Raw genomic sequence first — 15439 nt, 5'->3', positions numbered from 1 at the left:
TTATGTCAGTTTTATTTATTTATTCTTTTTAATGTAAGAAATACAATGAGTCTTTAATCAATTGTGTTCAAAATTTAAGATCTACCACACTTTAGGATGAATAGATCAAACAAATGAGTTGCGGGTTGAAACTTAAATCTTGACCCCACGAATATAAGTAAATTATTAATAATTGTATGGGGCAGATTCAATCTTATGATATTGTGATAAGCCAAAATTTGGAACGTATATGATAAATTATCTGAAGAGTTTATGTCAGTTTTATTTTATTAATATTTTTAAAATTATAAAAGAAAACTCTGGATTAAAAGAAACTTTTTTTTAGTATTTCATTTTAAAGGGTATATTTGATAGGGGTGGAAAATGAGGATAGAATTCGAATTTTATTTAAATTTTAAAAAATTCTATCAAACAACTTTTCAATTTCATGGAATTTAAATTTTATTTTAATTCAATTTTTTTTTTAAATTAAAAAATTAAAATTTCTAGAACTGATGTGAGAATTGAAATTTCATATAATTGAGATTTTACTCTTATTTTTTATTTCTATCAAACACACCTATTTATTTTACAATTTTTTCCCGGAAAGTAAAACCCCCAACTAAAACCCTGGGGGAGTGTGAAGGGTGACCTCGTTCTTAAGCCTCTCTTCACTGAACCCTAATTGTTCACTCCAAATTCACCATCTCCAATGGCCTCTCGCTGTCGCACCATATCCACACCAGCTCTCCGCCTTCTCAGATCGCCCAGTTCCGCACCCACATCTATCGCCAGACACAAACCTACTTCCTTGCCTTGTCTTCGCTCCCCCCTCTCATCTCCCACACTCCCCAGGCAAAACCCTAAAACCCTTCTCTGAACCCAGTTCAGTTCTTCGATTAGGTTTGATTTTTGACCTTGTGTGTTGAATTTCAGGTCGGTTTGGCGAATGGCTTCTCTCCAGTCTCTGCTTCCGCTCCACACGGCCGTCTCGTCGTCTCGGCTCACCTCGTGCCTCGGCATCGACTCCAAGGGTTCGAGGTCGTTGTCTCAGGGTATGCTCTGCAGTGCAAACCCAGGAGTTTGATAATTTGTATGGTATCTGTAAGCAACTTTTTTTTTCCTCCCCCCCGAATTCTTGATTTAATTGATACTTCTTTTATGTCCACTGTTTTTTTTTCAATCATATTAGTTTTATCTGTAGAACTTTTGTTTCCGTTTCTCAAATCATTCACTGATTTACGTGTTGTGTATTTGTCTAACGTGAATTAGGCTATTCTTTGAGCTAGAAGCGGTCCTTGAGCTCAATGATTGGTGTCATCTGTCATTTGGTTCTGCATTTCATGATCCCATCAGATTAATTTCATAGGTTCATTTGATTCTCTCTCTTGTTTTAGTAAATGAGGGAGCGATTAAGGAGAGATGGAAGGAGTATTTCACAAAATTATTCAATGATGGTGGTGACACAAGAGTTAGTTTGGGACATCTTAGTAACTCCGAAGGGAATGTGAGCTACACATTCTATCGACGCATAAGTTCAAATGAAATAAGGCAAGCTTTAAAAAAGATGAAAAATCATAAGGCAGTGGGACCAGATAATATACCAATAGAAGCATGGAAATGCATGGGAGAAGAGGGCATCTCCTGGCTAACACAACTATTTAACGCCATCCTTAAATCAAAAAAGATGCCAGATGAGTGGAGGAAGAGTACTTTGGTTCCTATATACAAGAACAAAGGAGATGTTCAAAACTGTGAAAATTACAGAGGAATTAAATTAATGAGTCATACCATGAAACTCTGGGAGAGAGTAATAGAGCAGAGGCTCAGAAAGGAAACAAAGGTGTCAGAAAATCAGTTTGGTTTCATATCTGGTAGGTCAACAGTGGAAACTATATATTTACTGAGGCGTCTAATGGAAAGGTATCGAGATCATCAAAAGGACCTACATATGGTGTTTATAGATCTAGAAAAGGCCTATGATAGGGTCCCTAGAGAAGTATTATGGAGGGTTTTAGAGAAGAAAAGAGTCAAAATAGCCTATATACAAGCCCTTAAGGACATGTATCATGGTGTAGAGACAAGGGTCAGAACATGCGGAGGGGATACTGAACCATTTACAACTACAATAGGACTGCATCAAGGTTTTGCACTAAGTTCATACTTATTTGCCTTAGTAATGGATGAACTCACTAAAGATATTTAGACAGATGTGCCATGGTGTATGCTATTTGCAGACGACATAGTGTTGGTGGATGAAACAAAAGAAGGAGTGAACACTAAGCTTGAGTTGTGGAGAAACAATTTAGAATCTAAGGGATTTAAATTAAGTAGAAAGAAAATAGAATATATGGAATGCAAATTTAGTAAAAATGCAAGAGTGGATGATGTTATAATAAAATTAGAAGACCAAATCTTACAAAGAAAAGACTATTTTCGATATTTGGGATCAGTGATTCAAAAAGATGGAGAAATCCACGAGAATGTTGCACATAGAATTAAGGCAGGTTGGCTAAAATGGAGAAATACATCGGGGGTGTTATGTGATGATAAAATCCCATTAAAATTGAAAGGAAAATTTTATAGGACAGCTATAAGACCAGTCTTGTTGTATGGCTCAAAATGTTGGGCAGTCAAATATCAGCATGAGCAAAAGACGAGTGTAGCGAAGATGAGGATGTTAAGATGGATGTGCGGACATACAAGAAAGGATAAAATTAGAAATGAAGTTATTCGTAATAAGGTAGGAGTAGTGCCAATCGAGGAAAAGATGAGAGAGACTAGACTAAGATGGTTTGGTCATGTGAGAAGGAGACTAAGAGACGCTCCTGTGAGGAGAGTTGATGAAATGGAATAATTAGTCACAAAAAGAGGTAGAGGTAGACCCAAGAAGGCTTTGGGAGAGACATTAAAATTTGATATGAAATATATGGATCTAAATGAGGATATGACAAAAGACAGAAATACATAGAAGTCTAGAATTCATGTAGCCGACCCCACATAGTGGGATAAAGGCTGGATATGTTGTTGTTGTTGTTTTCTGGGAGTTAAAAATTTGATGTTGTTGGTGTTGGGTAAAATTGGATGTATTAAGTCTATTGACAACTATTTAAGGTGTTTAGAGTTGTAGTAAGAGAAATTTATTGAGTATAAAACGATTTAATCAATCAAGGATTATGTTTTATGACCGTGGTCACAGAACTTTTATAGAATTTTCAACTAGAATGACACCCATTTTAAAACAATTTGCCAAAATAGCATCTATTTAAAAAATATTGCCAACACAGCATTTTCCAGCACACATCACCAGCCACGCGAGAGGAGGATCCTGACTCTTAGGTAAATTCTCTAAGTGCGGGAAAATGACACGTGACAAAAAATCCTTGGTGTCACTAGTAGTTCTTTCTAAGAATCCCTGGCTTTACAAACGGTTATTTCTAAGAACTGCTGGTGAATGGTCCTTTGCCACACTTAGAGAAATTTTTTTCCTGGTGACATCACCATTTTTGCTTTGCTGATGCCACGCAAGATCCCTTCCCGTGTGGGTGGTTACATGTGAGGGGAGAGTGCTACTCAGTAAAAATTTTGAAATGTATGCTATTTTGGCAATAATATTTTTTTAATGAGAGCTATAACTATTCTGGTAAAAAGATCATTTTTTTTTTTTTTGGCAACAGTCACGTCTTTAGGTGATTGCATGTACAGTCTTATGCTTTGGTTGGCCTTGCAGTAGTATCTAAAATAGCACTTTTATTTGAGCTAAAGCACTTTTATATGTATTTTTTGGTTTTTGGCCAAAACTAATAATCACTTTTTTTGACAGAAAAAGGTATTTTCCTGCTGTAAAGCAGAAGTAGGATTTTGGAGCTTTTGTTGTGAAGCATAAGTAGAAGCCGAAATGAAATTATCTTTAGTCAAAATTATCTCCAATCAGCATTTAGAATTCTTACATTACTTTCAATCTATCTATTCCTTGTTTCAGTCTTGTTCTTATTCCTATATTTTTTCATCATTACAAACTCTTATTACTATTCTTCCTTCTTAATAGATCTACACATTCTTCATCGCTATCCTAATTTGAAGATGATTGAATTTAAAAATTGTATTATTAGTTCCATTTAAATTTGTATAATATTTGGCTTGTAAATTATAGGGCCTGATATTTTTTGAAATAAAAAAATCAATTATATTTTTAATGATGTAATAATTTAAGTAATAACTTCTGCAAAAATGTTGAAAGCATATTTATGTAGAGACAGTACTAACTGTAAAGACACTTGTGGCAATGTCTTTCTTGGTAATTTAATTGTTAAAGCATCTTTTCTTAATTACTAGTCAAACAAATTTAACAACATTAATAAGCGTTACTGTTTTTGTTGCTACATGGATTGTCTAATTGAGTCTTTGACTTGGTAGAGAAAAGAGTTGTTAAAATCGCAATTAACAGAGAGCATTACAGCTTATTTGAGTTTATTAAGCTTAATAGAAATAAGAATAGCTAACCACCCAGGTGGTAACCCAGGTGGTTAATGCCATTAACTTAATAGTGGTCAATAAGTTCTCAAGTTCATAGTTCTAATCTTGAGACGCTCCTTTCACTACATCATGTGGCTTGTTGGTGACCTAGCAATATGGATCACGGGTTTAATGGGGTGGGGGGCCTATGATGTTGCCAATAAAGTCCCTAGCAAGCACAGTTGTCAAAGGAACACCTAGGCGAGAGTTGTGCACCTCTACATAGTTGAGGCAAGGTGCCATCCATGAGGTGCATGCCTCTTGTGCATTATAATATTAAATCCTAATAACAAGAAAAAAAAGATTAAAACAAATTTTATGACCTTACGTCAAAAGGAAAAAAGGTTAAACCTTATTTGAATCCTGTAGTTCTTCAAAATGCTATTGCAGCAACAGCATTTCTTTGTCCTTTCTCTTCTTCTTTGTTATTACAGCAGCAATTCTTCCTCCTCTGAATGCTGATATCATTGTGTGTTTTTTAATCCTTGAGCAGTTATTACTATTATTTACTGTTTTTTATTTTTATTCTCGTGGATTAGAAATTCAAATTTCATCTATTTTTCATGTTATGTTTCCTCCCTTTTTGTTGCATAATTTAATATTGCAGGTGTTTTTCCTTTTTTTTAAGTATCATCACTCCTGTTAGAATCTCACAATCCTTGATCCAATCCAGAAGACCCATCAATCCTACATAAATCCCAGTTTTGACAACTATGCCTCCAATGTTAATTACTTATAGAATCTCTTTCTTTGTTGTTTAAGAGTGGCACTTAATTACCGCAAACTAAAAAATGAAACAGTAATCTTTCGTGAGTTGAGATCAAAACCATGTTAGCTGGACATGAATTGAGATTGCGTGTTAATAGGGCTGCAACAAGCCAAGCCAAGCCCTGCTAGGCGGACGCTTGTTTGTTAAGAATTTTGCCATGCTTAGGCTCAAGCTTGAGCTCATTCCTTGAGAGTTTTTCTAGACTCAAGCTTGGTTTGTTTATACTAAATGGGCTTGTTGTCGATTTTAGGCTCATTTAAAACTTTAAAAAAATTCAAAAATAACAGTCAAACCTAAATATTACAATAATATTGACAACAAGAAGATCCAAATATTACAAGATGGAAACGGTTCACTTCAGATGCTCTCTTCCTTTCCTTTTCCTCATAGGGGTTTTCTTGCACTTGAATTATTCCATCTTCATTATCTTTATCATTAATTCTCCTGTTGATTTCTATATCTTAACATCCATAGTTAGAATAGCCTTCAGGTGCAGCAATTGATGGTTGTGGATCTTCTTGCGATGGTTGTTGAACTCTTGACACAACTAGAAGAATACAAATATATGTTAGGGCTGGAAGAACAGAGGAAACTAACTTCAATTAATCATCACTAAAATATTGGCTTGGATGAAGACATCCTCCAAAGCCAAACCAACAGCACAAAATCAAAAGACTCACAGACCACTACCCTCAACAAAATGAGAAAAGGCCATCTCAACCAATCAATCGTATTGATATTGTTTCCCAAACCAGAATAATGGTCAAGCCACATAATCAACAATAAATTTATTTTTCAAATCCAAAGCTGAGCATGCTTGTTTCAGATTCTTTTTTTTTTTTTAAAGGACAAAGATGCAGAGCTAAGCAGATACCATGAAACAACAGTCACTGACGAAAATCTAGCATCATGTTCACTGAACAGTGAAAATAAAAAAGGAAGAACACTTACAGAAAAAAAGAAAATAAACAAGGAAGAAGAAGAAGCATGTTCCTAGTACATTTACAGTAAATAGGTAATAAAAGTAGGTGTCTTCCTATGGGCTCCAGTTTCATGATTAGTACTCATCAATTCATGGCATATGATTGTTTTTATATCATACTGGTGAATTCATTGGCTTGGTTGTTTATGCGTTATGCCTTCATATTGTGTTATGTGCTTGGATGGGCCAGGATTGGTGGCCCATTACAGTTCTATGTTGATGTGCATTTCAACTCAACTTGATTGTTTACATTCTACTTTCTGATAATACCTTGCTTTCTTAACCCGTATAGTGTCTTTGTTATATTCAAATGACAACGCAATCACTTAAGATAGTGTTTGTTAAAATGAGTAAAATAAGGTTTTATCAAGATAATTTATGTGTAAAGTTCGAGATAAGTTATTTGAAGGGGGGAACGAATAAATTTATCTTGAAAGTTTAAAGATAAGAGGTCATGTGATTTATTTTTAGAAAATTTAACAAATATAATGGAAAACATTTTTGTTTGGGATATTTTTCATATTTTACATTTGTCGGCCTATATCTTGGTAACAAACGCTACCTAACCAAATAGGAGATGCAGGAAAGACCTGTCTGGTCTTCTTGTTAGAAATCGGGCAACCGTGAAGATATGATTCTGCCTTGATTGATCCGTAGAGCCGCAAACACGAACTCCTCCAAGTCGGTCCACACGATCGACCGTTTCCACGAACGCCTTGAGTAATGCTAGTAACCCTAGGCGCCTCCAATGAGAGATCCGAATTTCTCCTTATTTTTCCAACTTCTTAAGTGGCCTATTTATAGAGTAAAAACCCTAATTATGCCTCTGAAAAAACCCTAAACGATTTAGGTCTGGCCCATAATCATATTGGGCCGTATCTATCTTTTAATTTGTGGAACGGACTCGACCCAAGTGTGTGACCCCTTAGGTCCACCATTGGGCTAGATGTAGGGCCAATTTTATTGGGCTATATGAAGGCCCAACTCCTTAGAATAATTAAACTCTTTTAATTAAACTTATGGGCTTCATAATTAACTCATCTCATGGGCTTCTTAATTAAACTCTTTAATAAATAGTTTTAGAATTAATCATATTAATTCTAAAACCCTACATATCATGGTTAACGTCTAGCAACATGCCATGAACGCCTAGCCAACGATGAAAAAATACGGACCTTTTCAATTGCAATTACCGTACAGTAAAATTCTTTCATCAATCTATGTCCCGATTGAATTTAAGGTATGGTTTTATGACGAAACCCTAGTCATTCAATAACTATGTATTCATTCCAGATTTATGACTTCATAGGTGAAATCAAAACACCTTTTGATTTCCACCTCACCTTGGCCAAGGATTTTCTCAATCATGAAATCATCGAAATACACAGGACATCTTCTCATCTTGTCGATAAGTGATGAATCCTATTTCTACATTCACAAGCCTTCATATGTCATAAGGTTACGCCCAGTAATAATTTGTTAATGACTCCATTGGAATCCAAAAAAGAACCAAAGCGTAACCAGTCAAATATAAGACTACCATGATGTCTCAAGTCTAAGGACTAATCTGCACTACTGGAACACAGAAATTCCAATTCGACAATAAACAATTACCATTAGGAATTCTGTAGCGGGTCAGTTCAGTGTACTTATTCTTATAATAAGCACCCACATATATGTACTAGTGTCCACACACCAATGTCTATGAAACAAGACATTCTCCTAATTGAGCATGCATCATATATGCTAGTCTATCCGAGTTATTAGCGTCCAATCCTAATAACTCTATGACTAGGAATATTTAAGATCAAGGCTTATAAGGAATATGTTTCATGATCGTTATTTCTATGCACGACCATATTCCATGAGCCTATTTGATCTATGGACTTTGTCAAGAGTGGAAATAATAAAGTCAATCATCAATGACAAATAAAACATAATGCCTTACAATAATAATTGATTGAAAATAAAGAGTCACGATATAAAATATGATCAATTACATGTAAATATAATTGGCTTGTGGGGCATAACTCTTAACACTTTCAACTAAAGTTACATTTTAAGCTGTCTCTCGTTTCTTTTACTTGTACAGATGGGTTTATGTGTTACCCTTTCGCTCGCGTTAGGTTATGTGCTAATGCTGAGCTGACGAACCTTTTCTTATGGCCTTGTTTATCAGAACTAGGTCTCAGCGTGCCTCGATAAGAAAGACACTGATAGTGAAGAAAGGCGGATGATTTTGTTTATGAGACTCCCGACCACTCTTCTTCGCAGATGTCCATCTTTAACAGTTGAATAAATGTTGGAATTTTTGATAATCTGGAATCTTGGCTGGCCGGAAAATTTGAAATTTTGCTTCTCCGGCCATGGATATTATTATATTGTAACCGGTAACAGTTTATGGTAAGTTCTCATGAAACGTTGAAACTTGAAACTCTCTCAGTGATGCGTGGTTACACTATGCTATGCTATCGCTACCTCTTTTCTAGGCAACATAAGAAAGTGCGGGAGATATTGATTAGATAAGATATGGACATTGTCTCCCATCCCATCCCTTTGCTTCTTGCCCCAAAAGGAGGGGTTATTCATATTTGAGACTCTTGTCATATAATTATGTTTGGACTGATTATTTGTTTGTTTCATCTCTATCCTTAATTAATGATGTTAAATGGATTGTGCTAAGTTAACTTGGACCCATCATTAATTCTAAAGAGACGGATCAAGTTAAGCTCGACCTACTAGAACAAAACAGAGCCCGGCTAAGCCCGCGAGCTTGCCTAGAGTTGGTTAAGTTGGGTTCATTCAGGGGGCTCTTGAGTTGAGCCAGGCTTGAGTTTGGGCTCACGAGCCTTCATGGGTTGAGCTCATCAAAAGCTTGTCAGATTGACCTAATTTTAAAAATATTTATTTAATTAATATTTAAGATACAAAAATATTTTTAAAAAAGCAAATTTTACGTGTAAAATAAGAATTTAGATTTAGAATATAGATGTTAGATGTTTGAAAATTAAAATTTTTAATCATTTCAATTTTATTTTTAAAAGTAGTTTTAAATTTTATAAATATTTAAAATTATAAAAATTATTTTATATTTTGAATTTGAATGTTAATGGTTGTGTATGAGATTTATTTATTATCTTTGTAAATTGGTGATATTGTCTATATAATTTTTAAAGTACTAGAATTATTAAAATAAATATTAAAAATTTAAATTAAATTAAATTATTTATAATTTTATATTTTTACAACATTAAAATTCGATCAAGCTCAACGGTTGAGCCCACAAGCAAAAGCAGAGTCACAATCTTAAAAATATTAGGCTTTACTCAATTCTATATAAATGGCAAATCGAGCTTAGTTCATTACAGTCGAACAAGTTCATGAACCCAAATTCAAAAGAATAATAATAATAATTATAAAAATATAATCTTACCATTACCATTACGATCAAAATCATCATCTTCAGTTGTCCCACCCATTCGGTCAAATGCGTTTCACTTTATTTATATCCTGTTTGGCAGCCAAGAAAAGCTTAATATAAGGACAGAAAATTCGAGTCATTTGTCAGTATGGATGGTGGAGGCTGGGAGACAGATAACGTGGAAATATTCCTTCCCCCTAACCATGCATGCATATGAGAGCCCATCTATTAAAAATGGGTTTAAACAAATATAACATAAATGCAATTATGCAACTTCTAAGGGGCTGTTTGATTTTATCTCCATGGAATAAATTAAAATGCAGAGAAAGAGAAAAATGGGGTTAGCGTCCACGTGAAGCTGCTGAGAATCGAGAGGAGCACGTGACATCCGCTTGATTAGCTGAGTTGGGTGATTAATTAATAATAATAATAATAATATAAACAGTGATCGGTACAATTATTACAAAGATATATAATAATAATAATACAAGCAAAATTAATAACGCTGCAGATTCTGCAGACGCTTTGCAGAGTAGTACGTATTAATTTGATTATTATAATAATAATAATATTTCAAATTAATAACAAACACCCACTATTATAAGCTATAAGCTATTAGCTATAAGCTATTAGCCATTAGCCATTAGCCAGCCAGACCTTTGGATCAGCGTCGCCTAGGATCAAAGGAATTTCTATTCTATTAATTGGATAATCCAACTTTATCTTGCATCTCTCGCGAAGTCCAATGTGGGAAGCATTAGCTGTGACCGGCAATCGCAAGAAGATACGCGAAACAGAGAAGGGATTTCAAATTGCAGAAAACGATGTAAACATTAAATTCAACAATCCCATCTCTCTCTCTCTCTCTCTCTCTCTATCTCTCTGTATATATATATATATGTATATATTAATTAATGGATATAGTTTTGCATGATGGTCGTCTGCTAAATTTCTTCTCAACATTCTCTGTAAATCGCCATTCCCACAAGTTCTTCCATGAATTTGATGCGGGTTTCATCATGATCTCCATGCATGCATGCAAGCAAAGGAACAGAGCGACAGCTATGAACAATTAAACAAAGCCTTTTAAGCAGAGTTTTCATTAATAGATCGACACTGAACTGAGAGAACTCAACTAATCAATGAAATTAAACTATTGATAACTCAGGAAAAATCAGTCCAAAAATGCGCCAAATTCCGGCGAACAGAAGCAAATTCGGTTTTGATTTTGTTTTTGTTTTTTTTTTTTTTTTAATTTTCTTTTTCTGGGTAGTCTCCTTTTTCCTATCAAAGTTAAGCAAATGAGAAAATTTTGGAAAATTCCCTAAAGAATTCGGTGCTAAAACTGGCTGGCTCAGATCAGCTGCCGAAAGTCCGGCCCGATATGCTGGTGGATCAAGTAGTCGTCGCCGTTGGATACATCGAACATCATGCTCTGGTGAAGAAGCTGCTGCTGCTGCTGCTGAGCTCTCTGCAGCTCCTTCTGCCGCCGTAGCTCCAAAACTTTCCGGTGGGAATTCGAGTGCTTCGTTAGCATGAACGTCGGGCTGGCGGCGGGTCGGTACTCGGGCACGAGCCGGCCCGACTTGTACCTCACCCCGCAAGCGTTGCACAGCGTCTTCGGACCCATCGGACCCGTCCGCCACTGTGGCGTCTTCTCGGTGGCGCAATGCAGGCACTTCCGCCCGTCGCCGCCGGAGTTCTCCCCCCCGTCTTTCCTCTTCGGCGCTACCCTCACAGCCTTCTTGCTGGAGCTGGATACCATGTCGGGTTCGGGTAGCGGCGGTGGCGCTGCTGGAGAGAGCGCCAACAGCCGGGACGTCCAGTCGCAGGGGGCGGCGCGTGAGCGTTTGCTCCGGGCTTTTCCCGGCACCGACACTTCATGGGAAAACACCGGACTGTTCCTGTTCGGTTCGGGCTGGAACTGACGGGTTTCGGGCTCCGGGCTGGGTCCGATTTTCGCCCCGGATATAATCTGGAGCTTCTGCAAATCCTCGCTGGAAAACGATTCTTCGACGAAATTAGAAAGCCATTCAAGCTCTGCTAAGTCATCGTACTGGAAACACAGCAACCACCAATGGCTTAGCAAAGAGTAATATAGCTTACACATCTACACAAATCTGTTTGGTTGTCGAGAAAATTTTTGTTTTTGTCTTGATGAAGTACGTAGAACTTTTATGGGTCGGGACCAGATAGACCAAGTTAACACAACTTGGCACCTGATCAACCAATAAACTGCATCATTCTTACGTTTTTTTCTTTCATTTTCTAAGCAACCAAACAGAAAAAGAGTGAGTTACTCTTTCCCAAAGAAGCCAAAAGCCTTCAAAAGTGATTCCTTCGCTGCATTTCATGTAAAAAATGCTAAACAAGTAAGAAATTAAATACCTTCCTTTCTAACTGGAAATAATGAAAATATATATAATTCGGGAAATGGAAGTAATCTGATCATCCTGCACATACAACACACATGCATATATATATATATATATACACACAGACACAGACACATATATACTCAGTTACCGAATGTGTGCGTATTAATTTTTATACTGACGTTTCTAATTATTGTTGAGCTAAATTTATTTGCATCAATACGTCCAATTTACCGGGACGCAGAGGTCGCCAGACAAGGGAGCGTCAGGGAAGCCGCTGCGGCAGGCGATGTCGCCGGAGAATGGAGGGTCACCGCCGGAGAAGGAGGAGTTGCAGCTGTCGACGGCCGTGACAGTGGAGGACTCGGTGGAGGTTCCGGGGAGGACGTCGGCGGCGTCGGCGACGCCTGGCGAGTCGTCGGTGGGGAAGTCGAGGAGGTCCTCGATGATGAAATGGTCTGCGGAGGGGGGCTTGGCATCTGCGTGGCGCTTCTCGGGCGTGAATTGGGCTGGCTGGAAGAATGCTGGAGTTTCCATGGGAGGGTTCTTCTCCTTGTGAGCCGGTCGAACGAGGGGACGGGAGAAGGAGAGTGAGTATCGATTGAGAGTGAAGAGAGAGAAAATACAGAGAGAGAGAGAGAAGAGAGAGAGTGAGAGTGAATGGCGAGAATTACTTGGTGAAGAGAGAGAGAGAGAGCGAGAAGGAAGAGGAGGGTTTTGAATGGGCCATCGGACACCTAAAATTGAGGATTTTGACCAGGAAAATTCCATTCCTTCCACCCTTTAGAAAATGCCCGCTTTCTCTTATTCACAAAAATTTCCCTTTTTTCCTTAATTTTAAAATCTAATCTGATTTTTACCTTATGGAGACATCTCCAAAGCCAATGTTCACGGTCATGATGGGTCCGGATGTGTGCAAGACTCAATCCAAACCACCCAATTTAATTGGGTAAGTTTTTTTCTAATCTTTATATAATAATATTGTTGAATTTTATTGATATAGTTCGAATGTGAATTAATTATAACTATGCATAAAATCAAACGTAACATTTATTCTCAAGGGTGGTCACTAACACATAATCAGCCTTTTAGCGTCGGTCCATCGCCAACTTGAAGATCAACGTGGAGGCGGCAATGATATAACTCACCTGACCCGACCCAACTCCACCTTACTACGTTAAACAAAGATTGCATGCTCAGGCTCACGTGCATGGCTACCCATTGGTTTGTTCATTATAATGATAGTTAACATCCAATTGTTTATGTGAACTATTCATTACTATTGATTCTGTGACTGTTAGTCTGTTGCAGCTGGACGAGATGATAATCGACGGCCAGGATGGGGCTAAACTTGTCAGGCCCTGCCATTTCCTTTCCGCCTTACCCTTTTACCACGCGTTGCCACGTAGCAGTGCGAGCGAGTCCGCTGTTAGAAACCCAAGCTGCCTCACACGTGTCCATCACCCAGATAAAACATGAAGGGACGGCTAGAAAAAATTATATGCTATGAGAATTATTTTTAATATTTAAAAATTACAGTGAATGTCTTTAAAATTTAATTTACTAAATAAAAGGAATATAAACCTTTAGTTTAAAATGCTTAAATTACAAGGGACGGCTGGAAAAGGGCAGGCAACGGGTTGGTTACTTGGAATGGAGGCTAACTACTTGTCAGATATTTTACCTTTTATTTTAAATCGTGGAGCCCAAAGCGCACGTGACGGAGGAGGAGGGCTGTGTCAGTGAAGCATGTGAGCGCGAGGCTCGTGTCTAAAGGCAATCCGGTGGACGGTGTTCAACGCCAGGTGGCACAATCTAAAGGCCACCTCGACGGTTGATTTCGTCTGCTCCGTAGATCGTCTTCCTCTTTCAGTTCGTAATAACGTGAGAGCACGTGCCGGGAGGCCCGCCCAGTCACGCACGTGCGTTCCCCCAAGTGACATGTCACGTGGGCGGGGCTCCCGTAATTAAATTCCGGTTGAATTGGATTAGGTCTTAATTATAAAATTATATAAAAAATTTAAAAGTTTATGTTAAAGCAGTTTTTTTACTAAGTATGAGCAGTAAATAATATTAAGGTGTAAATAGAGTATCTTATTTTTAGATTAAATGCGTTTAGTACACATTATTTTTAATTTTAAAACGATCTTGTTTAGGGGTGTGCAAAAAATCGGATAAATCGATTTAACCGAAACGAACCGTCGGTTCGATTAGTCATAATATATGGTTCAATTTCGATTATTTATTTTAAAAAAAATCGACTCTTCGATTTGATTCGGTTATTTTGATAAAAATAGCCCAAAACCAAACCGAATCGTGGAATAAAGCAAAACCCCCATCTTGGCGAAAATCGAACCGTGACCCTCTCCCTCCCCCTACGCGGGCGCAGCATCCCATGCCTCACTGCCATTTCATTTTTTCTTCGTCACTCTCTCTCTTCCTCTTCCTCTCCCTCTCCCTCACCACTTCATTTCATCCTAGATCTGGCTGCTGGAGAAGACGTTGCCATCGCCATCGCTGTCGCCGATGGAGAAGATAAGACGAAGACAAAGGCTCTTGCTATTCGAGGCTTCGTACTTCGTATATCAGAGAGAAGAGAAGACCCAGAAGGAGGAAGGACTGAACCGATCTTTGGTCCTTCCGTTTGCTCGCCCCCATCATCTCTGACTCTCCTGCACGGTGGCACCATCGCCCCCTTCAATGCCGTCGTCAACGCCGATGCGATGCTTCCTCTCTACGCTGACTTGGACCTCTGACACAGTCACACAGCAACGCCGACTTCAACGTCTACGACGAGTGGATCTCTTTCTCATCTGATTTCCACCACTATACTCGCCATTCGGTAATTTTTTGGCTACTTCTATTTTTTCAGAAACTTGTTTGAGTTTGTTAACTATGGAATTAATTTTTAGATTTACAAAAAATCAACCGTCTGATCAAAGTCATTTTTTGATATATGAATCACCATGGTTGGGGGAATCCAATGATCGGTTTCAATCATTGGAATCACCGGTCGGCCAGATGGCCGACAGTAACAGATGTTCGGTCTCTTGTATTCTAGGTTGGTTTGGTTTTCGGTTACTATGATTTGGGTTTCGGTTAATAGGGTTAGTCGGTTCGGTTCGGTTCGGTTCAGTTATTATATGCTGATTGGCTCGGTTCGGTTCGTAATTTTTGGACGGTTCAGTTCGGTTATAACCGATTACACACCCCTAATCTTGTTAGTGGACTTAATATTTATTTATTTATAATCAATTAATATAATTATTTAGTGATTGATAAACGCATTATGTAGCTTCCATTGGGCCGTTTCTAACGTCTACTTTATTGGGCTTGGGGCCCACATTTCTCCGTGGACGGCCCAACCCATGTTTGATTTGCCATGATCCAGCCGTTTC

General features: G+C 37.8%; 2 protein-coding genes across 2 annotated transcripts; one reads left to right on the top strand and one right to left on the bottom strand.

Moving 5' to 3' along the window:
* Positions 1-589: 589 nt before the first annotated feature.
* LOC127813642 (protein NONRESPONDING TO OXYLIPINS 2, mitochondrial) lies at positions 590-8880 on the top strand. Its single transcript, XM_052354710.1, has 3 exons — positions 590-834; positions 916-1034; positions 8425-8880. The coding sequence occupies exons 1-3, from the start codon at positions 692-694 to the stop codon at positions 8448-8450; spliced, it is 288 nt and encodes a 95-aa protein (XP_052210670.1). The 5' UTR covers positions 590-691; the 3' UTR covers positions 8451-8880.
* Positions 8881-10790: 1910 nt separating this feature from the next.
* LOC127812630 (GATA transcription factor 12-like) lies at positions 10791-12801 on the bottom strand. Its single transcript, XM_052353092.1, has 2 exons — positions 12276-12801; positions 10791-11722 (listed from the first exon to the last, which is right to left on the bottom strand). The coding sequence occupies exons 1-2, from the start codon at positions 12576-12578 to the stop codon at positions 11021-11023; spliced, it is 1005 nt and encodes a 334-aa protein (XP_052209052.1). The 5' UTR covers positions 12579-12801; the 3' UTR covers positions 10791-11020.
* Between the last annotated feature and the right edge of the window lie 2638 nt (positions 12802-15439).

The sequence above is a fragment of the Diospyros lotus genome, chromosome 11 (genome assembly GCF_014633365.1).
Source record: "Diospyros lotus cultivar Yz01 chromosome 11, ASM1463336v1, whole genome shotgun sequence".
Taxonomy (NCBI): Eukaryota; Viridiplantae; Streptophyta; class Magnoliopsida; order Ericales; family Ebenaceae; genus Diospyros; species Diospyros lotus.
The sequence above is the reverse complement of the archived record's forward strand: the minus strand, read 5'-3'. Positions and strand labels throughout refer to the sequence as shown.